This window comes from Eurytemora carolleeae, unplaced genomic scaffold, assembly GCF_000591075.1.
Source record: "Eurytemora carolleeae unplaced genomic scaffold, Eaff_2.0 scaffold513, whole genome shotgun sequence".
NCBI lineage: Eukaryota > Metazoa > Arthropoda > Copepoda > Calanoida > Temoridae > Eurytemora > Eurytemora carolleeae.
In genome coordinates, this window is record NW_019396987.1 from 128,949 (window position 1) to 156,717 (window position 27,769).

Consider the following 27,769-nt stretch of genomic DNA (forward strand, 5'->3'; position numbering starts at 1 on the left):
TTAATTCCCTGTATATGGAATTAATGAAACATGTGAGAACCGAGAGGCGCAAAAGTTTTATTTGAAAATCCAAAATATTAGTTTATTCTTTTAATTTTGTTAAAAAAAGTTTTTGATGTTTTTTTGGACCATTTGTGTTACAAACAAATTTAAAAAATTCTTTATCAAATAATAAAGTAATATATGAGAATTTCATGCAAAAAATTGTTTTGAAGGAGACGACACTAAACCGACTTTTTTATTCACCCTGTAGACGTCTTATATAAGTTGGACTTTGCACCAGGGTAAATAATTTATACAGTTTCTGTCACTGTTTTGGAGCGAACACAACTCTTTGCTAAAAAGTGCAGCAAAATAGTGTAAAAGCACAGACGAAAAACTTAATCTCTCACACAAAATCCGTCAAAATCGACCTTTACTTAAATATTCAAAATACATAGCACAACAAAAAGTTATGAATTATCAAATATGGAAAATGTTCATTTAGCGCGTGACAATATAATAGGTTCCAATGTTCAGACCTCCTGACTTTTAACCTGGACACTAGTTATCATGCAGCATAATCATTAATCAGTTTTTCAGGTGTCTGCTTACTCGTTGGTCATCTATATTTTGTCTATTTTTGATTAGTTTCTAGTCTGTTTAGTAAAAGCGCTGTCTATCTATATAAAAAAAAGCTCTTTGCTAATATATATATATAGTATTTAAACATCTAAAATGTATATTTAAACTGAAAAAGTTGAAAATACTAGTATATATATGTATATCTATGTATATGTTGGATATTGTTGGCCAAACAACTGAACCAAATTGGATGATTTTTAGAACACCCATGGATACCTTGGGGGTAACAAATCCGGCTTTTAAAAAACTTAAAAATTTTTTTCTTCAAAATTCGAATTTTATTCCAGTATTTTAAACTCCCCTGGCATGACTTTAGTTAGTATAGTGTCTGTGAAGTGTAAATAAGGATATAATTGTTACCTTTATGGTTAGTTTTGAGATGAGTGTATTGTTGGAGTTTTGTAAGCTTAGAACTATACCCTGGGTCGCAGAGTAGCTGATTACAGAGTTCTCCTAGAATAGAGAGATTATATATATAGAATACACACTACATAGAGGAGTAGAGTAGCTGATTACAGAGTTCTCCTTAAATAGAGATTATTTATAGATTACACACTACATAGAGGAGTAGAGTAGCTTATTACAGAGTACTTCTAGAATAGAGATTATATATATAGATTACACACTACATAGAGGAGTAGAGTAGCTGATTACAGAGTTCTCCTAGAATAGAGAGATTATATATANGGGGGGGGGGCAGAAGAAAATTTAAAAGTTTATAAACATGTTCCATTCAAATTCATATTGAATATGTATGCAGAAATTATTATTCCTTTGATGATTTTTTTCAAACATTTAACTGAATATTTTTAGAAATACAAAAGAAATATGAAATAGCATTACATGCTATGTGGTAGTTGTATTACTTTTTATGTTATATATGAAATATGAATGATTTGTATTGTTTTTACATAGGCATATATGTGGGATATGTTATACTTGTATTTGTATTACTTTATACATAAGCTAGGTGGCAAAAATGTATCATTTAGTACATAAGATCGTATTAGAGAAATATAATTTTGTACATAAGAGATGGGTAAGAGAAATATAATTTTGTACATAAGAGATGTGGTAGAGATGTATAGTTTTGTACATAAGAGATGTGGTAGAGATGTATAGTTTTGTACATAAGAGATGGGGTAGAGATGTATAGTTTTGTACATAAGCTGGGGAAGGGATGTATAATTTTGTACATAAGAGATGGGGTAGAGAAATATAATTGTGTACATAAGAGATGGGAAAGAGATGTATAATTTTGTACATAAGAGATGTGGTAGAGACGTATAATTTTGTACATAAGAGCTGTTGCAGAGATATTTAGTTTTGTACATAAGAGATTGGGAAGAGATGTATATTTTTTTACATTAGAGATGTGGTAGAGATGCATAATTTTGTACATAAGAGATGTGGTAGAGATGTATAATTTTGTACATAAGCTGGGGAAGGGATGTATAACTTTGTACATAAGAGATGTGGTAGAGACGTATGATTTTGTACATAAGAGATGTTGTAGAGATATTTAGTTTTGTACATAAGAGATTGGGTAGAGATGTATAGTTTTTTACATAAGAGATGTGGTAGAGATGCATAATTTTGTACATAAGAGATGTGGTAGATATGTATAATTTTGTACATAAGCTGGGGAAGGGATGTATAACTTTGTACATAAGAGATGGGGAAGAAATATATAATTTTGTAGATAAGAGATGTGGTAGAGATGTATAATTTTGTACATAAGAGATGTGGTAGAGATGTTTAGTTTTGTACATAAGCTGGGAAAGAGATGTATAATTTTGTACATAAGAGATGTGGTAGAGATGTATAATTTTGTACATAAGCTGGGGAAGAGATGTATAATTTTGTACATAAGAGATGTGGTAGAGACGTATAATTTTGTACATAAGAGATGTGGTAGAGATCTATAGTTTTGAAAACAAATTTGTAAAGGGTTATCCAGAAAGACCCAAGGAATTGAGTCTTTGCCACAAACTTAAATTTTCTAAACCCAATATTTTTGCAACCTGAGGCTGTAAACCTGTATAATTTAAAACTGAATTCACAGTTTGAAATATCAAGGTCTACGACATTGGGTTTGAAAGATATGGGGAAAGATAATCAGTTCCTTTCAATTCATTAAAGTCTTTCTCAGTCTAACCCTGTAAATAGAAACTTTAAATATATATAAGTTGTGTTCCTACCTTATACCAGTATATATAGGCTGGAGGAGCAGGTATATTCTCAATTCCACATTCAAGTTCTACAGCACTTCCTTCCCGCATATAGATATCTTGGTTCCCAAGTATCCGTGCTCTAGATTCTAAATATAGATATCTTGGTTCCCTAGTATCCGTGCTCTAGATTCTAAATATAGATATCTTGGTTTCATAGTATCCGTGCTCTAGATTCTAAATATAGATATCTTGGTTCCCTATTATACGTGCTTTAGATTTTAAATATAGATGTCTTGGTTCCCTAGTATCCGTACTCTAGATTCTAGATATATATATCTTGGTTCCCAAGTATCCATGCTCTAGATTCTAAATATAGATATCTTGGTTCCCTATTATCCGTGCTCTTGATTCTAAATATAGATATCTTGGTTTCCTAGTATCCGTGCTCTAGATTCTAAATATGGATATCTTGGTTCCCTAGTATCCGAGCTCTAGATTCGAAATATGGATATCTTGGATCCCTAGTATCCGTGCTCTAGATTCTAAATATAGATATCTTGGTTCCCTAGTATCCGTGCTCTAGATTCTAAATATAGATATCTTGGTTCCCTAGTATCCGTGCTCTAGATTCTAAATATGAATATCTTGGTTCCCTAGTATCCGTGCTCTAGATTCTAAATATGGATATCTTGGATCCCTAGTATTCGTGCTCTAGATTCTAAATATAGATATCTTGGTTCCCTAGTATCCGAGCTCTAGATTCTAATTTTAGATATCTTGGTTCCATCCGTGCTCTAGATTCTAAATATAGATATCTTGGTTCCCTAGTATCCGTGCTCTTGATTCTAAATATAGATATCTTGGTTCCCTAGTATCCGTGCTCTAGATTATAATTATAGATATCTTGGATCCGCAGTATCCGTGCTCTAGATTCTAGATATACATATCTTGGTTCCCAAGTATCCGTGCTCTAGATTCTAGATAGATATCTTGGTTCGGGGCCATCTGGACTCGTCTGTCTTTATTTTACCGGCTGATGGGCATCATAGTCAATGAATTCGTGGAGTCCGGTTACAAAAATTCTTCTTTCAGAAACAATTGCTAGAAACTTATTGGTTTTACATGTTTGCAGATCATGAATAATTGGTCAATAAATTTGTTTAAGATTTAATTTCCGAATATGGAGGTAACAGTTTTGATCTGTATTTCAAGGTCTCTTGAGCAGGTCACTTTGATTTAAAGGTCTCCCCCACTCAAACAAAAATTTATGAGAATTTTGCCAATTACTTCTTAAAAACCAAAGCTAACAACAAGTGTTTTGTATTGCTTAACTGTACATGTAAAGGGCTATAGAAAAGCATAAACGAGTTTGAGCGTTAAAATCAAAGTACAAGGCGTTGTGACACTTCAAAGTCGACCCTGTCTTAAAAATTGATGAGACTTTCTATAAGCAGTCTGAATTTATGTAAACTCTGGATTGATAAAATCAAAATTCCGAAGTTGCTCGAAGCGACGCTGATTTCTGCAGCTTAATTCAATTTGCACTTAATCTCTAATGTTTAATGGAAATTGATATGCAAGAATATCAACATACTTCATAATACATCACTCTGCACTGTGTAGGGACTCCATATTTATATAAGACCTTACATTCACATTTTTCTTTTAGAAGAAAATACTTGGTGGTTGGAACAATTCTTTTTAATTTTTAATTTTTTTTTGTTTATGTATAAAACACGGAATAGATCGTGGCTGTACACATTGAACATTGAAGTATTACTCTAAACGGAAGCATCGGATCACAAATAAATGACTTACAAGACCCTTTCGAAAATTAAAAAAATTAATACATCAACCTTTATTAACAACAAAAAGTGCTGAAAATCTTAATCCAGTGTAAATGTATATTGGGAACCAGAAAATCTTTGTAGGAACGTCGTCTACGTTTTTTCTTTCATTTAAATTATGTATTGCAGTATTTCGTAATTTGAATTTGTTGCAACGGATGTTTTTATATTTTTTTCTAAAAGGTTTTAGGCACAATTTTAGACATACTTCAGTTACAAAGTGCTTATTCCATGAAGCTGCAACATTTTATGAGAAAAAAATATAATTCTGCTGTGTTCTAGTACTCACTTCATGTTCATATTAAATATAATTCTGCTGTGTTCTAGTACTCACTTCATGTTCATATTAAATATAAAAAGTGCTCTTGCAAATTATATAATATTTCCACTTGCTTCTTCTCATATTTCTGATCTTCTAATTAATTCTTTGCAGAAAGTAAATTGAGAAGGAAAAATAATCCTGATTTTCTGAACATTCTTTGCTAGATTTCATGAATGGCATGTTCGATTCCTAACGGTATCCTTTTTAACTTTTTTGAAAATTATAAATAATTTCTCTTTTCTCTTCGTAATCACTGCTGCCAGTCTCTTGGGGACCGTTGTCATCATTCTTAGACATGGTCAATTGGGTCTCTCTCCAATGCAAATTTTACTTGTCGTCTATTGATATTCTTTATAATTGAACTTGGTCTCTAATATGGCAAATTGAAAGATGTTGAATCTTTGCTTCAAACTCCGTTTTTTAATCCCTATATCTTATATATAGACTTTATATATAGACTAGATATATTAAAAACTACGAACTCTGTTAAATCAAATAATCTAGGTTTGAAATATCAAAGATTTACACCATCAGGTTTCAAAGATCTATAGGGATTAGAAAATTTGACTTTGTGGGGCTCAATTCCTATTTTTAAGAAATGTTGTCCATAACAAAGAACTATGTGCAGAAAGATTATGACAGCCCAGAGGCTGGCAGCTGTGACTACATTATTATTCAACATTCAAAATATTCTGTAACCTTTGATAAAGAAGTGAATATTTTTTTCTAAAACATACATTTTTCCTTTTTTCAAACTTAATTTTCTAGGAATGATTTTCTTTTTTTCATAACATTAAAGGATTTATTTGAGTGAGCTGTGTAAACAGAAATCTAGTTTCCTTGAAAACAATCAATAAATGATATTTGACACTTTTTCTCTTTTTCACCCTTTTCCTTTTAGCAAATTGTCCCCGCGGTAGGAACACATATCTTCAGCTGTAAGTATTAAATAAAGAAATAAATCTAGGCCAGTGCACATCAGTACTTTTTTTATTCCGTTTAATCAAAATTCTAGCCTTGTTTTCCCAAGCACCCTTAATTTTACACTATAAACTTAGAATGTCTTGACTTTTAGAAAATTGTAATTAAAAGGATTTTTTGCCTAAAGGGAGTGACTGGCAATGAAAGGTAGTTGAACTGAGTATGCAGTGTTGTGGAAAACTTCTTTCGGATTCATTTGAGACATATTAAACTTTTTAAAGATCTGTAAATCCTGTGCTTGAGCGCAAATTCGACGTTCAAAACTCCTTCTTTGGGGGTGGATAAGTTTTCAGAATCGGTTTTTTTAAAATTACTATATAACGACGAAGAAAAATAAAGTAAAAATCACACAGTAATCTATATAGATGGTTGGGAACATATTTCTCAAAAGAAATTTGTCAATAAATCAATGCTATCATTATATTGAATTTCTAATTTTCTTTGAATTTATTCGCAGATTTCTTTAAATTCTTCAAATGTCGTCTTTTCAATAATAATTCTAGAAAATCTGCAGAAAACCACATGGAAAATGAGGAACCATTTTCATGACTAAAAATAATTTTAAAATAAATATATTATATTTATTTTAATTATAACAGTTAATTTTTATTTTTTCAACCTGTTCCGATACATGACGTCTGTAGTTTATTAAAGAACTTTTTATATTGTATGTCTTCGTTATTTAATGATTAAAAAAAAACTAATTCTGAAAACGTATCCACCCCCAAAGTAGGAGTTTAGAACGTCGAATTTGCGCTCAAACTCAGGATTTACAGATCTTTAAAAAGTTTAGTATGTCTCAAATGAATCCGAAAGAAGTTTTCCACAACACTGCATACTCAGTTCAACTACCTTACATAGCTGGTTACTCCCTTTAAATTTATAAAAATTATTAACTTTTTGCTAGACATTTCTTCCGTTCATTTCCGGAATTTTCTGTTTATTTAGAAAAACCTGTGCCCTGTATCCCTACCTGTGCCCTGTATCCCTACCTGTGCCCTGTATCCCTGCCTGTGCCCTGTATCCCTACCTGTGCCCTGTATCCCTACCTAGAACAGTGAGTGTGAAGGGTAGTTTTAACTTCTTCTCTACATCATCATGATAGGACACCTGGCACTCATATAAACCAGAATCTTCTACTCGGGGACTCAAAATCTAAAAATTAAATTAAAAATTTCGTTAAATATTTATAATAAAGCGCTGTTCACCTTTTAGAAATAAAACATAATAATCCAGTTTTTCTGAATTAGATCGATACTAAACTAACTATAAACTCCGAGGTTTTCCGTTTTTTAAAGGAACTACGTAATTGTGATTATAAAAGTGGTGCTCTGTTTAAAGAGAGCATGTCCGATTCACTTCGGCATTCTTTAAACCTTAATCAGGCTAAAAGTGTGGAAGATAAAGTGTAAAGTGTTCTCACTAATTCCTTATTTTTTTCAGTAGCAAGAAATCCACAAGTCTTACTACTTTTTTAATGTTTTATTATTAACACAAAATGTTCTGTTTGTATTACTAAATTCATAACACTAAAAATACCCCCTGAATACTCTAAAACTCAATTGTCAATATATATATAAATTCTCACTTATTTCACACGGCACTGAAATTTCACACAAAGAAATTGAGTTTTAAATATTTTGCCAGTGTTCGAAATAAACATTTCTAAAATTTGTTATTGATAAGTCAGAAATCTACCTATTGCAAGTTATATTATATAAAGAAGACATTGAACTTAAAAAATGTTTTGATGCAATTTTATTTATTTTTTTTAATTTTTATTGAAAACATAATTTAAAAATATATTTCGTAATTTAAGAAACCGAATCTTCCAATTTTTGCACGCTAATAAGCGGGGAAACTAAAAATAAGTAAAATAAGCAGAGCATGTTTTTAAACTATGTCTAAGTAGAGAACGTGTTCCTTAAATATTAGTTTGTAACATTTTTCAATTTTCTTTGTTACAAGAAGAACAACTTAGGACCAACTTTTAACAATTTACTTTTACATTATTAATATTGAACACGGATTTTTTAAAAAGATATTTAAAAAATTGACCAATTTAAAATAAACACAGTAAATTCAAATGTTCTTTCAAATTAAATAAATTAAATTATATTCCTTTCAAAAAGTAATGAAAAAGGAAAATCCGAACAAAATATTAATTTCAAAGTTCTTAGAATCAAGATTTGAAAAAAAGAGCGTTCTCATGCGTAATAAGCACAAAAACAAAAGCTTTGAACGTTTTGAAAAGATACCCTTAGAACACTTGTGGGAAGTTGATCATTTTTAGTTTTAATGAAACATTGGGCAGTCTTAACAGTCTAAGATGGGGCAATGGGCATTATATCCTTTGCCCCCTCCTTTAACCACCCTTGAATACACTAATATCCATTGTTAGTATTGTATGCTCTTTTTCATGACGTTTTCAATGATATCACTGGATAAATACAAAACATTATTCATAATAATCATTTCTTGGAAGTACATTGAATTATCTGTTTCATGTCCTGGAACTAAAAGAATGGGGAATTTTTGTTTTCCGTCTTATTTCTTATTAATATTAAACATGACGTTTTCTGTGACACATTTCCTGGAAGTATATGAGTTTATTTTTGGATTTTTTCCAATAATAGATAATTCAGAATCATTTTGCTACAATGTATAATTTATATTAGAAACCAATGGAAACTCAAGGGTTTATCATTAACTCCAAGGGGGGTTATAATTTCCGTTGATTCTAAAACTAAATGGTATTCCTTTGTAAAGAGCTTAATCAAACATGAACCTGTAATTAATAAGTTTTCAGATTGGCGGGATTCATTGAATATTTTAGCGTACCAATAAATTTATATTCGTCTATGTCGGACATATTATGTGTAGGACAAATGAGGATAAGACAAATGATGTGTAAGACAAATGATGTGTAGGACAAATGATGTGTAGGACAAATGATGTGTAGGACAAATGATGTGTAGGACAAATGGTGTGTAGGACAAATGATGTGTAGGACAAATGATGTGTAGACAAATGATGTGTAGGACAAATGATGTGTAGGATAGATGATGTGTAGACAAATGATGGGTAGGACAAATGGTGTGTAGGACAAATGGTGTGTAGGACAAATGATGTGTAGGACAAATGCAGTATTCCCGGCCCGTTGGACAAATGATCTCCAGGAAAAATGATGTGTAGGACAAAAGACGTAGCGCCGGTTTTAAGGACATCGTTGTAAATCGGGCATGCTCTTTAACTCTTTAGTTTAGGTTGAAATTACGGTAACAGTCCCTTTAAAGTGATGAATTGATATTTATGTTGTTGATTCACCCACCGCATTCTGTATGAGTATTTAAGAATATTATTTGTGTTAAAAAAAAATAAAGTAATGACTAGAAGTATTTGTTGTTTTGAACAACAATTTGAATTTTTGTTGCAAAAATCACATTTTTATTTTCTTTTATTCTGACATTTTTCCATTGAAATATTAGTCTTCATTTGTCAAATCAGAACCTGCATTATCAGTCAGGGAAGGAAGGAAGTGTAAATATATTTCCTGGAAAAAATCATTGATTGTGTTTCATTGAATATTTAAACTTTTTATGAGAAAAGTTAGTTTAATACGAGGCACTTAAAGGGGACACTTTATACAGGAATTATACAGCGACTCTACTTCATCCATGGATTTAGAAATACAGGATATATTCTCCCAAAGGGGACACTTTATACAGGAATCATACAGCGACTCTACTTCATCCATGGATTTAGAAATACAGGATATATTCTCCCAAAGGGGACACTTTATACAGCGACTCTACTTCATCCATGGATTTAGAAATACAGGATATATTCTCTTCTAGGGCTATGGAAAACAAATATAAAGGGTTGTAAGTTATGGATATAATCTATCCATGGACTCTGCAAAACAGGAGTTGTGAAGTGGTAACTTAATTCATGGATTTAAAAATACAGCATATATTCTTTTCATGGACTCATCATAACGGGGATTGTTCAGAAACCCTTCTTAATTGTTTATGGATTTTTAAAAACAGGGTATATTACTATCATGGACACTGGATACAGCAAAAAGGGATTATTAAGTGACTTTACTTATCAGGTTACATAGATATAATGCTAGCTGAAAAAGGAATTGAGCCCTTACCACAAACTAACATTTTCTAATCCCTATATCTATGCAACCTGTAGATGCATATCTTCGATATTTTAAACTTAGACTATAGATCAAATATATTTGATCTAACAGAATACAAAGTTTTAAATATTTAATGTCTACGACATTGGGTTGCAAAGATATAGGGATTAGAATCGGAGTTTGTGGCAAAAACTCAATTTCTTTAAACAGTTTGCTGCAAAGTTCAGTTACAAATTACCTTTAGTCCCCAGAAATTATTTCCCTCTGCATGTATAGCTGTGAACCTGTTGTCCCTGGTGTACCGAATCATTCCTGAAAATAAAGAGATTTGTTAGACATAAGTAGATTTGATTTACAGGGTGTCTTAAAAACATTACATTAGTGGATGCAAGAGCCTTATTCTAAACCAATTTTCTTTCTTTTTACATCAAAATTTTGTTGAAAAATGTCCGATCAAATGAGCCAAACACAAACTGTTTTTAGAAACCCCTTGTATTTGTAATACATGAACATTACATGAACATTAAATGAAAATTACATGTAGGGTTGAAGAAAGATTTAAACCACAAAATCACTTTTTTTTAAATGAATTTCGGTCAGGGTTTTTCAAATTATCTATATATTTTAATATATATCATATAATTGTTCGTTATAGCTTGCCAAACGGTTATAAAAAATGGCTGAATTTTTAAAGGGATTTATTTTCGAAAATCTTTTTCAAACCTTGGCGGCTAGTAGTATTACATATTAAAACCATCAAGATAAATATAAAGCCAATAAAAAGCCGATCTAGGCTAACTGAAAAATTCTCTTTTGCAAGATTATTTGGTCGTTTTCATGGAAAGGAAGTTGAGTCTTTGCCACAAACTCAAAATTTTTTATCCCTATAATTTTGCAACCTTTGATATTTTAAATTTAGATTATTTGATCAAAAAGAATTTTTAGTTTGAAATATTAAAGGTCTACGACATTGGGTTGCAAAAATATAGGGATTAGAAAATCAGATTTTGTGACAAATTGACGTAATTACTTTGGGCAAAACAAAAATAAAATTTTTACAGAATGACCCAGTTAATTTGTTTAACTTCAAAGTCAAAAATTTAAATGTTAAAAAACGGACCATGAAGAGAATGTATGAGTGGCAACTTAAATAAACATTTTCTGCACTACAGACGTGAAGTGTATTTCTAGTATTTTTACAATAAACTCAAGCTATGGGACTTCTCTTCTCTCAGAAAAACTACAAATTTTACGTTTAAACAGACATAAATATTATATTTATGTTTGAATGTAAATTACAAAAACACATTCCATACAACCCGGTTTTTTACAGTACACAAATTGTAAACCTAAAATAAAAAGAATAAAAAAGCCAGTTGAACGTTTTGTCAAAATTGAAATAATTGCACACCTCGCGATTCACAATTGTGCCCTTTCAACTTTATCTACCAAAAATGAGAAAATTATCGTAATTTTTCTTTTCGTTAAATTCTGCTCATAAATCCGGCAAGTCACTTTCATAGATATAAATAACAATTGGAAATTACTTATTATCAGATAGAATCACAATGTTATCTCAACTTAAAATCACGATCACAGTCCCTTTAATCTTTTTAATGTATCCCAACTTTAATTATACTTATGTAAGATCATTCCCCTGGTTTACTAAGCATAATTACTGTTTATGATTGCAAATCATATAATTCTTCTAAACAATATTTGCTTCCAGGTTATAATTCTTAATGGGACTTTTAGCGTAATTTACTCTGACCCTCCACGTCCTCCATGGCAATTCTAGATTTATTTCGTTACCTTAATCTGATTTAAAAATGTGGAAGATATCGTCATTTTTCTGACCCAGAAAGTGTTTAGTTGTGATAATTTCTCCATTGTTTCTTATAAGCAAGAAATGCACAAGACACTTTTGCGAAGGAGCAGTTTAAAAAATCAAAAACAAAAAAAAACATTGAAATCTAATTCATACAAAGCGCTTCAGGTTACCGTTGTAAATCAGGTATTGCAATCTTTACATGGAGGTTCACTTGCAATTAACTTACAGTCCCTTTAAGATTTGTTTTATAAATGTTGATTATGTCGACTGTTTGGTTCTCATGCATCAACAAATATAATAAATAGGAGACCATTTATTATAAGTATATAAGTATATAAATAAACAAGAAACTAACCTCAATCAAAAATTGTCAATAAAATATGCTGACCCCCCACCCCCCCTACCAAACTTCCTCTAAAAGAATTTAAAGTACTCCTTTAAAAAGGGATTTTTCGGGAAAAAATGAAGATGGTCTTGTTTGAAACAGCATCAAATTTGGATACGATTATTACAAATTTTACTACTATTTGAAGCATCTAGAAAGAGGAAATGATTGAAAACGCTTAGTGCTAAAAGGAGAGAAATCAAATTTTACAAAATATAATTGATGCGCGGCATTAACGATCAGACGCGCTCGAGTCAAAAGTTGAGGAAAACGATTAATTGATTAAAAATGTCGATCGAATCCATATTTCCCCTTTTCATTTCCGCGAACACTCCCTTTAATATCTATTTAATCTTTCTGATTTGCCCCACCCCGCGGGAGGGTCCTTTTTCTTTTTCCGTATTTTTTTCAATAAATTATTTTATTCAAACACATTTTTCTATACGCCCGTTGGCCCATGTTCCTGCATAACCCCTCCCCTATGGCCGTGTACCCTGTCAACCCCCTACAGAGTTTGTTTACCTCACCCCCCTCCCCTCCCTTCCTGAATATTGAGTAGAAACTATAGAAAGCATATACAGGAAGGATAAAATTCTATCAGAAATCAATCTATCCAAATAATATCAGTATCCGAACATTTCCAACAGCTTGAAGCAAAGTATACTGCCATTTTTTATTTTAAACCTTTCCGGCCAAAACTATTCAAATATCTATCTATCTACAATCTACATATAATTTTTTTTAAAATAAAATATTACAGAGAGGTATAATAATCAAGGAGTAATGTTATCAAGAATGAATGATATCAAGGAGTAATGCTATCAAGGAGTAATGCTATCAATGAGTAATGCTTTCAAGACGTAATGTTATCAAGGATTAATGTAATCAAGGAAGAATGTTATCAAGGAAGAATGTTATCAAGGAAGAATGTTATCAAGGAGTGATATTATCAAGGACTGATATTATCAAGAATTAATGTTACTAAGGAGTAATTTACATCAAGGAGTAATGTTATCAAGGAGTATTGTTATCATGGAGAAATTTTCTTAAAGAATAATTTTATGTAGACCAAATGTTACCAAAAAATGTGCCTCTTAATATTCGACATGGAACAATTTTACCTTCCCCTCCCCCTCAAAAAAACAAACAAACATTCCAATAGTGTTTTTCCAATTTATGTGTAAAGTTATTCTCAATATGTGGACAGAATATTTTAAAATTTGAAATATTATTTGAAATTATATTTCTATGAAATTGGCAAGATTTTACCGAGATGGAAACATTTTAAAAATTTTCTAAAATCCTGGAATCTTTAATACCAAGTTTTCAGTACATTTCTCGCCACCTTTCTATTAAAAATTTTAGCTTTTAATTATTTTCTTGTAAATCGCATTTTTATTTTGTACTCTGGAATCATCTTTTCTTTTTAAATTGTTGCATTTTCAAAGATAGTAATGCCGAAATCTTTTGCCGGCCAACATTTTTCATAAACCTTCCCTGCAGGGTCATATGAGGGTACCCACAAAAAATGTTGGCCCGATCGGTTCAGCCGTTTTGGCATTTCATGCATACACACTAACACCAAGGGACGTAAATTCAAGTTACCAAACATTTATCCACTGGCATGTCAGATTCACAAGGGTGCGCGCGAGGTACACCTTGGCGTGTCACGGCATTTCTGTACTTCTTTAACCTTAACTGTATGGTATACGACACTTAAACGAAAAGAAAAAAGGTTGATAATTGATAAATGTTTTTTAATTCGATTACCTTCATCGATAGAAACTAGGCTTCTATAATCTATAACCTTTAAACATATATCAGAGTAAACTTTAGCAAGCACTACATTTATTCTTGATAACATTTTCCTACCCAAGAATTTTTAAATACAAATTCATGCATTTCTCTTAGATTAAAATTCAAATTTCTAAATGAGTTGAGTTTTTGACACAACCTCCAATTTTCTAATCACTTTATTTGTGCAACCAGACGCTGCAACCTTTTATCTTTCAAACTTATAATATTTGATCTGTCAGAATTCTTAGTTTGAAATATCAAAGGTCTACAAGAAAGGTTGCAGAGATACAGTAATTAAAAAATCTGAGTTTGTGGCAAAAAACTCAACTCCTTTTCCCGTCCTTTTAAAATAAATCAGCTTACCTATTGTGAGAATTGTTAGATCTCTAGACCGTATCCAAGAAACCTACGAAATATTTATATTTTAATTTTCCAAAATGATAGACAAAAATTGAAGTAGAAGAGTGCAAAATAATATCAACTTTTAATAATTTTATATATTGTATATCTATTATCTTTATTGTATATATTGTATATCTAGTATCTATATTGTATATCTATTGTATATCTATTATCTATATTGTGTATATATTGTATATCTAGTATCTAAATTGTATTGTTGTATATATGTTGGATCTATATATAGTATATAATATCTATATATAAATTTGGCTTGTCTGTCTTTATGTCTGTTTGTCTGTTTGTTTGTTTGTATCCAATAAACGTCAAAACGGCTGAACCGATCGGGCCCAAATTTTTTGTGGGACATCTAGGGACCCCAGGGAAGGTTTATGAAAAATCAAAATTTCAAATATTTGTCTCCATCAAAATTCGATCGTCATTAAATTTTTAAAAATTTTGAAAATCCGCGAAATTTTTTGTGAAAATCCGCGAATTATTTTTGTTTTGTTTTACGATGTACACAAAGAGAACATGTTCACAACTAATTTAGAAGATGGGCGCGAAGCGCCCTCTAAGGCTAGAAAGAAGGGCGCGAAGCGCCTTGAATTTCTAGTAATAGTATATTCGGTGATGCTGATGGACCAAACCTCTGTAGAGTGAAAAAAGTAAATTTTAGTTCCACATTTATTGAAAATATATTTCGGTCTGGGTTGACCCTCGTCAGTTCTTGAGATTGTTTCTGTCACGAATATTAAAAACATTGTTGTATATCTAGTATCTTCTTCCATGATTTTTAATCTGTTTGATAGTAAAGAGACTAATAAAACATAGTATATGATAGTCGTATTATAGTAAGATTGATTTCAAAATAAAACATATTTTAGTAAGACTTTTTAACTAAATAAACTGCACTAAAAGTCTTCAATATCTTATGCAGTATATGGAAGAAGAAATTCAAAAATATTCACCAACTGCCATGTTTCCTGGGACACCCTGTATATTGTATATATGTATATTGTATATCTAGTATCTATATTGTATTGTTGTATATCTATTATCTATATTGTACATATATATTGTATATCTAGTATCTGTATTATATATATTGTATATATCAGTATCTATATTGTATATATATTGTATATCTAGTATCTATATTGTATATATATTGTATATCTAGTATCTATATTATATATATTTTATATCTAGTATCTATATTGTTTATATATTGTATATCTAGTATCTGTATTATATATATATTGTATATCTTGTATCTATATATTGTATATATATTGTATATCTAGTATCTATATTGTATATATATTGTATATCTAGTATCTATATTGTATTGTTGTATACAAATTATAACTAAACTCCTCACTCACCATTATACTGTCAAACACCATTTCTTTACTTAAAGAAAGTACCAACTGTAAACTAAGGAAAACGAGGGTTGTTTGCATAGAGAATAGAATATATAGAGAGGAATTTACTGGAAAAAAGTGTAAAACGGCCATTTTGTTGTACTGTTTCCATACTGCAGGTGTACTTCACATATTTATGCTATATAACATGTTATAGAAAATCTAAAATTATTGTTAAAAGAAAACCAAATTATGAAATAGGCTGGTTTCATAATTGACCAATGATCATTTCACATAGACTCTATGCCTTCCACTTTACAAACGATGATTTTCCGTTATAACTATAAATCAAATGATGTTTTTATTCACCTAATTCATTATAAAGTTTATTTAACAGTTTAAAAAATTCAAAATTGAAGTGGATAGTCTAGGGAACATACTGTATTAATGTACTCTACTGCATATAATTTGTGAACATTTACATGATTTGTACACTTTGAACTCCCTTTCAGGCTGAAAGGGACTGAAAAAATTCATACCGAGAGATTCTTTTAATTCCTCTTTATATATTCTATTCTCTATGGTTGTTTGTATTCTTATTATACAGTGTTTGAACGTTATTGTCATTTTGCACGTTAGTCTTAATAAACATTAATTCAAAACTTACGTTCGTTCAATCTATGTTTAGTTCAATTGATATGACACCATCACCACCGGAATTCAAAACCGGTTTTTCAAAAGTTAAAGAGTACAACTTAGTATGACACGCTGATTGGTTAAATTTTTAACTCCTTTCTTGGATATCGAATGTGTTTTAAAATAATCTTGGGTTTAGTAAAACCAGGAGTTTAAGCATTAATCTTGATATCCACCATTCTAAAGTTTTCAGCTTAGGCCCGATTTTACAGTAAAACTTTTTAGACAGCCTTGACTTTGCCTTTGCTTTACCTCACCAAGACAACTTATACTTTATTGTATTCCTAGGCATGTGTACGTTCTAAAACTGCAACGGTCTTGTTTCTAGCCTAAGTTTAAAAGGAGCAATTGGCAAAATACTGCTCGATTTTGAGTGGTAGCGGGGTTCTTGATTCGCAGTGCATGAAGTTCAGTGGCATAAATGTAACCCTGGAGCCCGAAACTTAAAAGTGGGTATTTTAATGAAACCTAGTATCGGAAACTCGGTTTAATGAATGAGATTATGCAGTTTTGTAGCTACCAACATTTTTGTTCCGAAATATTATATTATTTATTTTCTTTATATTCTCCATTTTTTCTAATTTCTTAAATCAAAATCTACACAAAAGCCTTCGTTCAAGAATACTCTTAAATATCCGGCTCTGGCGTGGCCTGTGTCCTTTACAGTGTACAGTGTACACCCTGGTGCGCGCGTGGTACACCATGGCGCGTCACGGCATTTATGTACTTTTTTAACCGTAACTGTATAGTATACAACACTTAAACGAAAAGAAAAAAGGTTAATAATTAATAAATGCTTTTTTAATTCAATTACCTTCATCGATAGAAAATATAGGCTCCTCTATCCATGCTTTGTAAAAAAATACAAAAAATAATTGGCGGTTTAGTTGTAATAATAATAATCTTAAAATTGAAATTCTAGCTTGAGACATTCATAAAACCGACAAATATAAAAGAACAAATAAATAGATATTTAATACTAATATGAAGAAAGGTTAAACCATGACTAGAGCTCAAATAGAAAAGGAATTTTAGATTATTTTACCCGATTTTTTTTGGGGATCATGAGCAGTCCTTTTGAAGTTTTAAATTATGGATATTATAGTTCAATTCATGGGAGTAACTATTTTTTCATTTCTGAATAATTTTTACATTTTATTTCTTTTTTATGTTCGATTGGGATTTTTATGGCGGGCATTATTGGCCATTTTCAATATTCAAAATTCGATTTGACGGTTCCTATTCAGATAAAACTGCTGTCTCATACACTAGAGTCTAGTCTAGGGAAGAACTCTGTTTTTACATATTCAAAGGTTATTTTATTCAATAAAAATTAGATGTTAAATACACACCAAAATCCAATTTTATATAAGTTTGCCTTTATTTCATAAATTTTTTCTCTGACCAAAGATATGATTAACAACAACGATTTTTTAAAACGATTTTGCTAATTGTTTTGAAAAATCGCGTTATTTAATATCTTTGGCTAGTGTAAAAAGTTTGAATAATGTAATAAAAGATGCAAACTTGTCGAGCATACAATTTTGAATCATAGGTTAAACCTCTGAGACTCTGGAGGAGCCTTTAAAAATCCAATAACCTTAAATATTAAAATATCCAATAACATGAAATGTTTAAAAACGAGGCCCATGAGTATGGTTTACAGCTTATCAAGAACTACAGTGAAAATCAGAAAACAGGGAACCATTTGTCCTTCTTTTAATCATAAAATGTCGCTAAGGAAGGATTTGTAATTTTGAATTCAAATATTTCAGCAAAAATTTCCAAATTACTTGAAAAATATACATTTCAATAGATAGAAATATAGATAAATAGTATATAAAGATAGATAGATAGATATAGATGGATAGATAGATAGATATAGATAGATATAAATAGATAGATATGGATAGATAGATAGATAGATAGATAGATAGATGTATGGATAGATAGATAGTTTCCAGCAAGCCAGGTATAAAGAGAATATATGTGTATCCAAGTGTGAAGATAAAAGAATGTATAATGGTTTCCATATAAAAATATAAATATTCTTAGATATTTATAATATAAACCATAATAGGAATAGATGCGCCGTAAATTGATTCATAAAACTAATAATTAAAAAAATATCTTTGACTGTATTTTGCGACTGCAAATTGGTATTTAATAATTTGACTTTAATCAAGAAACAGTGAAATTTTTTTTTATTTGACAATTTACGTTGCAAGCACTCTGTTTTGATTTGTCGCCACAAATGTTGCATAATTTAGTCGACTTTAAAAAAAGTGTCGCAATGCCGTTGATTCTTATTAACTTTGTAACTTAACTTTATCAACCGTAACAGCCATGACATCCCAGACTTTAATATTTTTTAGTCCAGAAGAAAATTTGTGTAATTTGTATAATCAAAAAATGTCTGATCTTAGATTGATTTAAATCTGGATTTTTAAGTCAAAATCTTAAGCTATAAAAGTTTTTATCCTTTTTAGTTCTTTCATACTTTTTAAAATTCTAGCTTTACATTTCTTTCTTCAACACTTAACAGCCAGGTAACTCTTTGATAGAAAATAGGATATATTTCTTATTCCAGGTTAAGATAGATATTTAGAATTCATGCTTTTTAGGATATGAATTTTTAAGGTTAAGGTTACAAGCACATGTACAGAAAGACAGAAATATTTATTATTTTAAAGGTTTATCTACATTAATGCATTTTGTTATTTTATTTCCGAAAGTGTCACAACCCTAAACGGCTTGGGGGGGGGGGCGTTTGGCGCTCCCCCTTTTTTTGTCCTAGCACTCTCATTTTTGACACTATCACTGTTAAATATTTCTACTTTTGATAAATAGAAATTTTAAGGATATTTTGTAAAATTTTCTTTTTTTTAATGCATAGCCTATAACTTTTTTATTACTAAAGATACAGATCTAAAAACTTTATTTTTGAAAAGCCCTCGAAATTGAATGTAGAAACATGTGTCAAACTTTGATATTTGTTTGCTTTTAAAGGGCATTTTTATTAACCCTCCCTAGCACCCAAACTATAAAAGTTATCGATCTAATTTTTTTTTCAATGAGTTGGCTTTGAAAAATTGGGCTATGAACATGCACTTCAACTCTATACCTATTCTTAAAAGACTTTTTTCAAGAGGGGGCTTGGGACGCCCCCCCCCCCGGCTATACATAGATTCAGACCCCCCAGCCTTTACAGGGTTAAACATATATTTCTACGCACTTCACGTTTAACTTAAAGTTTTTATGAAGGTTTTGGCAAAGTTCTCATCGATTTTAGTCTGAAAGCCTGATTAAAGCTCTGATTTGAAAAGGTCCACTGGAAATGAAACACATAAATTATTGTATTTTCAAGAATGCATAAAACAAAAAATAAATCAAATAAACATAAGATTGCAAAAGATCGTCTTTCTATTCCACAGATTTATGGGTCTCACTCAATTAGAAAGTACAATTCATCTTGCATTAAAAAGTTTTACTCATTTCTTTCTTACGCCAAAAATATGTTTTTACAACATTGCAGAAAAGTGAAAATCATGCCCTAAATTTATTTTGAGACCGATATAATCAAAATATTGAAGAAAAAATTGGAAATACTAAAAGTTTATGGACATTCTAAATCCTTTCCAATGGGTTCTCCAGACTTGATCGTAAACTTATTTTTTTTCTTTTCAAGGTAGACTTCATTCTTTCTATTCGGGGCTTTTATTTTTGAACAGATTGATTTTACAAAATTATTTTCAATAGATTGTGTAAAATAAAAACGTACAAATTTGTCTGTCTTGGTTTTCAGAAGGACTTTTTGTCACCCCGATAAAAAAAGCTTGTTTCTTGCCTTTTTTATTCTAGGAATAGCTTAAAGGGACCGTAAGCTTAATTTCAAGTGAAGCTCCATTCAATGATGGCAATGCCTGATACACAACCGTAACCTTGAAACCGTTATCTGATAAAAAATGTTGAAGATATTTTCGTTTTTCAAGGTTTAATTGCAGTAGAAATGTGTAAGTCACTTTTGTAGAGAAGTCACAATTAAAAATAATGAGTGTTCAACATCATATACGTTGACATCAGGGGGCATGATAGTTTCTTACCTGTGTGCTCAGTTAGCTGTACTGTACACTTACAACTGTTTACTAATATTGATATACTATAGGTTAGGCCATAATCTCCTTATAATAAACAAATATGAAGTACGCTCTCGGTATAATTGATGGCCTATACAATTTGTAAAGGATTTGCGTACATCATCACTCTAAACACTTTAACCTCGTTGGTTGATGTCTAGTTCATACTTGATCAGACAAAGCTTTCAAGGATAACGTTGTGAATCGAACATTGGCATCTTTGCAGGGAGGAGTGCTTGACATTACGTTTTCTAAAGCCATTCATTCCAAAAGCTAAAAAAGTTAAAGGATTGGTGAACTTACAGTGATATTCAGAAAACTGTAGAATAGGAAGACGACGCTAAAGCATTTGATGTCTCAAAGTTAAAAGCTTTACTAGCAAGTTATTAAATCACTTATCGAGTAAAATGGGTCTGGTTAAATTGCACATTTGCTGTGTCTCATGCTTATTGGCCTATTCAAATCCATAACTTGAGCTTAAAAGTCGACTTCCAATTCCAGAGTTTTCTGGTTATAACTGTAGTTTTAAGTGAAACATTAATATTAAATTCCAATAAATTAGAATCTTTTGCCTGCATACTCAGTACTTTAAGAGCTATCTTTTATTCATCTTCAAAATAAAATTCACCAGTTCATTAATTTTAAAAGTATTTATAGAAACTCTTAACGTTAATTTCTAGAAGTGAATTTTTAATAAGTATTTCCAGCTTTGTTGCGAAATGTTAAGGCTAGTATAATAAATTAATTCGTCATGAAAAATATATAGTTCTTGACCATTCTTAGCTTTGCAAATGTTTGTTTTTACACGTAGGTTTATAAGTTCCATCCCCAAGAGAAAAAAAAACAAATTACGTAGTCCTAACACCCTAGAGACATTGTGATATTGATTTCATTATGATCGGGTAAAAAATAAGCCTCTGAGAGAAAAAAATGTGAAGTGTTTTTTTTTTTAATATATAACATAGAATACGGAAACTTTATTTTTGTTCTATTTGTTCTTGTTCAATCAGATGAGTTATTGACATTTCTTGACCGTGTATACATCTTAGTGAATGTGGATTCGGTCCCAAGATTAGATTAAAAGTTACATTTATTCTACTTTTTATTTTCCTGCATTTTTCTTATATAGAACGTATACAATCTTATATCTCGGCTAGCTATATAACAATATATCTATATTCTGTACACAAATATGAAATATGGATTAAAATTAAAAGTATGTTTACAAAACGGTGCTTGGGGTATATATTTGGTTCTTCTCGTGCTTTTGGTAAAATATATCAGGAATCTAAGCATATCTCCAGTGTTTAGCTAGCTATTAAAATATTAAAATATTGCACGTTTTCTAGCGTGCGATCGGTAAAATATAGCTGATTTTTTAGCCATATCTCCGATTCTTGGCATAATATTAGTAAAATTTAGCACATGTTCTGGAATATATCAGGTTCATAGCGTGCTATAGGTTAAATATAGCACGTTTTAGGCCTATATCCGCTGTTCTTGACATGCTATTATTAAAGTATAAGGACGCTTATTAAGGGATATATCGGGTTCCTAGCGTGCTATCGGTAAAATACAGCAGGTTTTGGGCATATCTGTGGTTCTTGTCGTTCTTGGTACGTTTTCAGGTAAATATCCCCGTTCCTGACGTGCTAATTGTAAAAATGAACATAGGAACTACTCACCGCTCTATCTCCAAGGTTGCTGACTCCACAATAGAGATAACTAGTCTGCCCTACAGAGCTAACTATAGAGGTTTCACTAGAGTTCAAGAATAGAGGAGCCTCTAGGTTCTCTTGGTACAGGTCAGAACTCAGGGAACCTAAATACAGAGCTAACTATTGAGATTCTCAGGGTGTAGATCAGAACTAAGGGAATCTCAATACAGAGCTATCTATAGAGATTCTCAGGGTATAGTTGAATTTAGGTAAGCTAAATACAGAGCTAACTGTAGAGTTATCACTAGAGTTCAAGAATCGAGAAGCCTCTAGAACTCAAGGAACCTAAATACAAGTTGGAGAATACTAAAGTCATCTAGAGTACATCTAGAACTGTCCTTATAGGTCAGAGTAAAATGTAAACAAACACCAATCCCCCTTTCCTTAAAGTTCTATATTTCCTTTGCATAAAGCGTGAATGTTACCTCTTTAATCACCAAAAAGAATGTAAATTGTGTCAGTTTTGATCTGCGAAAATAGAATAAATTCAAGATAAGATAAGATAATGAGTTTTTGCAACAAATCCCGATATATTTGCAACCTCATGCTGTAGACCTTTGATATTCCGAACTATGAATTCTGTTTAATTCTAAGTCTAAGTTTTTTACCATCAGATAACAAAGATATGGATTAAAAAAATTAGAGTTTGTGGCAAAAATTTGGTAGATCAAAATTAGAAATATTGCATATTTGTTTCCTTTTCTTGTAAGAGAGTAGAATGCAGTAGAAACTCTGAACATTGTTCAGCTCTGCTCTATAAATTTCTATTCAGTTAATTAAGAATTTCAGTTTATTCCATCCGGGATATACCTTCTATCTATCTATCTGTCTATCTATCTATCTATCTATCTATCTATCTATCTATCTATCTATCTATCTATCATTCAATATATCTATCTATCTATCTATCTATCTATCTATCTATCTATCTATCTATCTATCTTTGAAAAATTGGGCTATTCTCTAAGGCCTTTTTCTAAGGGGTGGGACGTGGGAACCCCCCCACCCCGTCCAAATATAGAATCAGACGATCCACCCCAGCCTTTATAGGGTTAAAGTGCAACTACAGTTAAGGAAAATAATTATTACAAAAAAACACAGACCAAAGGCACGAGCTACCACCTTCTTTTGATTAATTTTTTTTTTTTTTCTAACCCGCTCCATCAATCATAAACAATTTTAATTCTCCTGATATTTTTAGAATTAAATATAATTTTCTATTATATTTGACCGACTTGCTTCAATATTTAATTTGAGAACCCATGTATTATCAAATACCCCGGGGTTATTCAAGAATCCGGAATCTTGAATAAAGTCTTAAATATACTTACTGTAGTGAATACATCCCAGCGATTCAATTTATAAACTCATAGATTTCTCAGAAATGTTAAATTTTCCACTCCTGTAAAAGGAATAAACAAAATTTCTATTTTTCCCTTTAAGTGTTTTTTTCTTTTGGAAGGGTTCAGTTGTTAAAGCAAAACACGCAAAAAATGCATTAAAGCCTAGTATTAGATATTTGGAAAACTTTATTCATTGTCCTGAGAAGTCAAATTCCAGGAAGGAACTTAAAGTCGTTGTGAACATACAGTCACACCCTAAATAAGCCCTACATCGAAAGAATTCATCAAATGTCGTATTCTTCACTTTCTGATAGAATGTTGCAGATATTTAGTTTTTTAATCAAATAATTATATGGAGCTCTTTTAAATTGTTCCCGCATATTCATGGCTATTTATTTATTTACTGAGATTTACGTAAAATAGTATAAAACCCATTGAAAAATTGTCAAGACGACATTTGATAAATTCTTTTGATGTATGGCTTATTTAGGGTTTAACTAAATTAGGCATAATGCAAATTCTGACCGATATTTAACCCCAATTTAATAACAAGCAATATATGTGCAACCCAATTAGATATTTTAAACTATGAGAGTTCTATCTTATCAAAAATCGAAGTGTGAATAAACAAAGGGGTACATCATCAGGATCGGAAGATAAATGGTTACGTATGCTTGCTAATTTTTTGATTATTTAAAATTTAGACTATACATACTAGAGTTTTATGCTTTAACCAAATATCCCGAAATAGATACTAGCTGAATTGCCAGAAGTTGCCCGTGGAATTTTAAAAATCGATTTTTAAATAAGATTTTTTTTCACCTATGTTACCCCCGGGGTACTCGAGGGTTACTCAAAAAAAATAGACCATTCCGTCAAGCCGTTTGGCCAGCTATAGTTAGCATATGAGCGAAGAGCTTTATTATATAAATTTCTCAAACTGTGTATTCTGTTAGATCAAATAATCAAAGTTTGAAATGTAAAAGTTTTATTTAGGCCACCAGGAGACAAAAATATGGGAATTAGAACATTTGAAATTGTTGTAAAGACTCAAGACCTTCATGAATTGATGAAAATTAAGGAAATGTCTCAGATCATCTCCACTTTCCTTTTTAAATTTATTCAAAAATATCTTATTTTTAGTGAATTTCGTTATTTAATGTCAAAATTTCCAATTTGTCATGCATTTGCATTATGCATGAAGTCAATTAAAGTTTATAATAGATTTGTATTGGTCTTTTTATCAACTGTTCCATCAAATGTCCTGTATGTATATTTTCGAACAAACTTTTGTCTGAAAAAGAGATCTCCCTGTATAGTAGCAAAAAGCGCGTAAACATGATATTCTGTAAACTTGCATTACGTTGTAAATCATAATGATTAAATGTTTTAAACTTAAACATAATATTATTATTCATTGAAACTTCGTTTTAATTGAATATCTATAAACATGTTTAGCTTAAATCATGCGACATACTTAAATTACACTATAAAATATGGGCAGAGATAGATTTACTGCGTTAACTCAGACCTCTTTAAACCTTTAAATAATGCCTTAAAATTTAACTTTGCGATAAATACGCAATACGGTGGTCTTAATCATGTGATATCAATAACATCGTAGAACTGAATTACGTAAATTCCTGTAATCTAAGCTATTGAATAATTAGCTCGAAAGATAGTCTGGGTTCTCGTTGAAACATACGAGCGTAGATCTTGCCTTGATAATTGGCAATTATATCGAATATAACTTGAAAGATTGCTTGGGTCCTCGTTGAATTATACGACTGGAGATTTGGACTGTGTGCCCTTTAAAACAGGAGAGTTAAGCCTGGTTGAGATGTTGCCTGTGTGAAATTTAGAATCGGAGAATTAGTCCTGGTTGATCATGCTAACGAGTAGACCTGGATAGATACGTCTTGAGTAAAATTGTTATGGAGTAAGTATTTCCTACTTTTCCCCCTCCCATTTCTCCAACCCTTTTAGATCTATCCCTTCCCCAACTCCAACCATTTCAGATTTATCTCTACTCCAACTTCAACCCTCTCAGACCTGTCCCTACTCTAACCCTTTCAGATCTATCTCTACTCCAACTCCAACCCTTTCAAATCTATTCTTACCCCAACTCCAACCCTTTCAGATGTATCTTTACTCCACGCCAGATCCTTCAGATCCATCCCTACTCCAACTCCAACCATTTCAGATACATCTCTTTTCCAACTTCAACCCTTTCAGATCCATCGCTACTTCAACTCCAACCCTTTCAAATCCATCCCTACTCCAACTTCAATCCTTTCAGATCTATCCATACTCCAACTCCCACAGTTTCAGATCCATACCTACTCTAACTCTAACCCTTTCAGATCCATGCCTTCTCCAACTCCAACCATTTTATATCCATCCCTACTCCAACATCAACCCTTTCAGATCTATCGTTACTCCAACTCTAACACTTTCAGATCCATTCCTTCTCCAACTCCAACCCTTTCAGATCTATCCTTACTCCACTCCAACCCTTTCAGATCTATCCCTACTTCAACTTCAACCCTTCCAGATCTATTTCAACTCCAACTCTAACCTTTTCAGATCCATACCTACTCCAATTCCAACCCTTTCAGATCTATCCCTAATCCAACTCCAACCCTCTCCGACCCATCTGTCTCCTCTCTGCTGTGCAACCGACCAATGTTAGATACAAAAACAGTTTTCCTTCCTTTCCACTTAACCGAGAATGTTGGATGTAATTCTCTGAGTATACCCTGAGAAGGATCGATTAAGAGCATGGTTTAACAAAAAGATACTTTACAAACCATCGTATTTACATTGAAGGAAGGAGTCATTTTAGATACAATGGGGCGGGGTTTCTTTAAAGTACTTGACATTTCTATGTTTAAACTCTACTCCATTTACATGTTCTTTTGGGAAACAGTGAAAACTTTATTATTTGTAAACACATGTTCACTATTTTAATACAGTGAGAACCAGAAAACTGTGGAATGATTATATTCTTTGTTCATCCTTTGATAATGAAACTGTTATATCTCTAGAAATTTAAATGAAAATGAGAAGTAGTTGAACTACCTACCACCGGTTCAACCAGTTCTCTTGTGCGTCGGATCAAGCTCAAGAGAGCTTGTTCAATTTGTTCTACGCACATCTCCTATTCATTAATTTTGGTTACAGGGCCCTTTTTTAAGAAATAGTTCAGTTTCAAATTTCATAATCCTTCGCAAAATTTTTTAAATAAAACAAATAAAACAATTTGAATTCCACTGATTTTTGGTTCTCTCTGTATAAAAATAAATAATGGTGTTTGATTAAACTAATACGAGAACGACTAGTTGGCAAAATGATCGATTTTATTTTAATGAAGTGTGTTTAAACCCAGCACTATCTATTAGTGGTATTATTGGTTAGAGGTGCAACAAATAAATGTTTTTATTTAGTTTTTACACCAAAACAGTACAATATGTCTTTCCACATTTTAAATAAAATGAAATAGTTTATTGTAAAACCATTTTGTTTCAATTGTTCTTTAACTTGAGCAAACAAGTGTCTTGATTGAAAAACTCAGTGTTTTTCTTATTTATCAAAACATTTTATATTTCTACGTTTCTACTTTTTATTATTTCCCATCATACTGATGATCTTCCTTCTCCTCCCTTCTCCTCCCTTCTCCTCCCTTCTCCTTCCTTCTCCTTCCTTCTCCTTCCTTCTCCTTCCTTCTCCTTCCTTCTCCTTCCTTCTACTTCCTTCTACTTTCTTCTCCTTCCTTCTTCTTCTTTCCCCTTCCTTCTCCTCCCTTCTTCTCTCTTCTCGTCCCTTCTCCTTCCTTCTTCGTCCTCATAATCCTTTCTCCTCAAATCCTGCCATGAACCTACCTCCTGTAGTGGTTTGAACCAGGAGAACCCAGATGGTTGTCAGGAGTACTGGAGAGTAGGTGATCATCCTGTATCTTGTAAACAACCTAGAGCAAATTAATCCTGATAAATCTTTATA

The 27,769-nt window shown here is 31.5% G+C and overlaps 1 protein-coding gene and 1 long non-coding RNA gene across 2 annotated transcripts in view; one reads left to right on the forward strand and one right to left on the reverse strand.

Annotated features, from left to right (window-relative positions):
• LOC111710808 (lachesin) overlaps positions 1-27,769 on the reverse strand; it is a 48,623-nt gene that overhangs the window by 13,941 nt on the left and 6,913 nt on the right. Inside the window, exons 2-8 of the mRNA XM_023484953.1 lie at positions 27,652-27,737; positions 22,395-22,531; positions 14,475-14,517; positions 10,337-10,410; positions 6,998-7,103; positions 2,826-2,944; positions 985-1,077 (exon numbers count right to left, since the gene is read on the reverse strand). Coding sequence (XP_023340721.1) covers positions 985-1,077; positions 2,826-2,944; positions 6,998-7,103; positions 10,337-10,410; positions 14,475-14,517; positions 22,395-22,531; positions 27,652-27,718 — 639 coding nt within the window. The 5' untranslated portion in view covers positions 27,719-27,737. The remainder of the gene's footprint in view (positions 1-984; positions 1,078-2,825; positions 2,945-6,997; positions 7,104-10,336; positions 10,411-14,474; positions 14,518-22,394; positions 22,532-27,651; positions 27,738-27,769) is intronic.
• Positions 3,786-6,966, forward strand: LOC111710809 (uncharacterized). Its single transcript, XR_002767135.1, has 3 exons — positions 3,786-5,162; positions 5,869-5,905; positions 6,897-6,966. It is a non-coding gene; the product is annotated as an uncharacterized LOC111710809 (long non-coding RNA).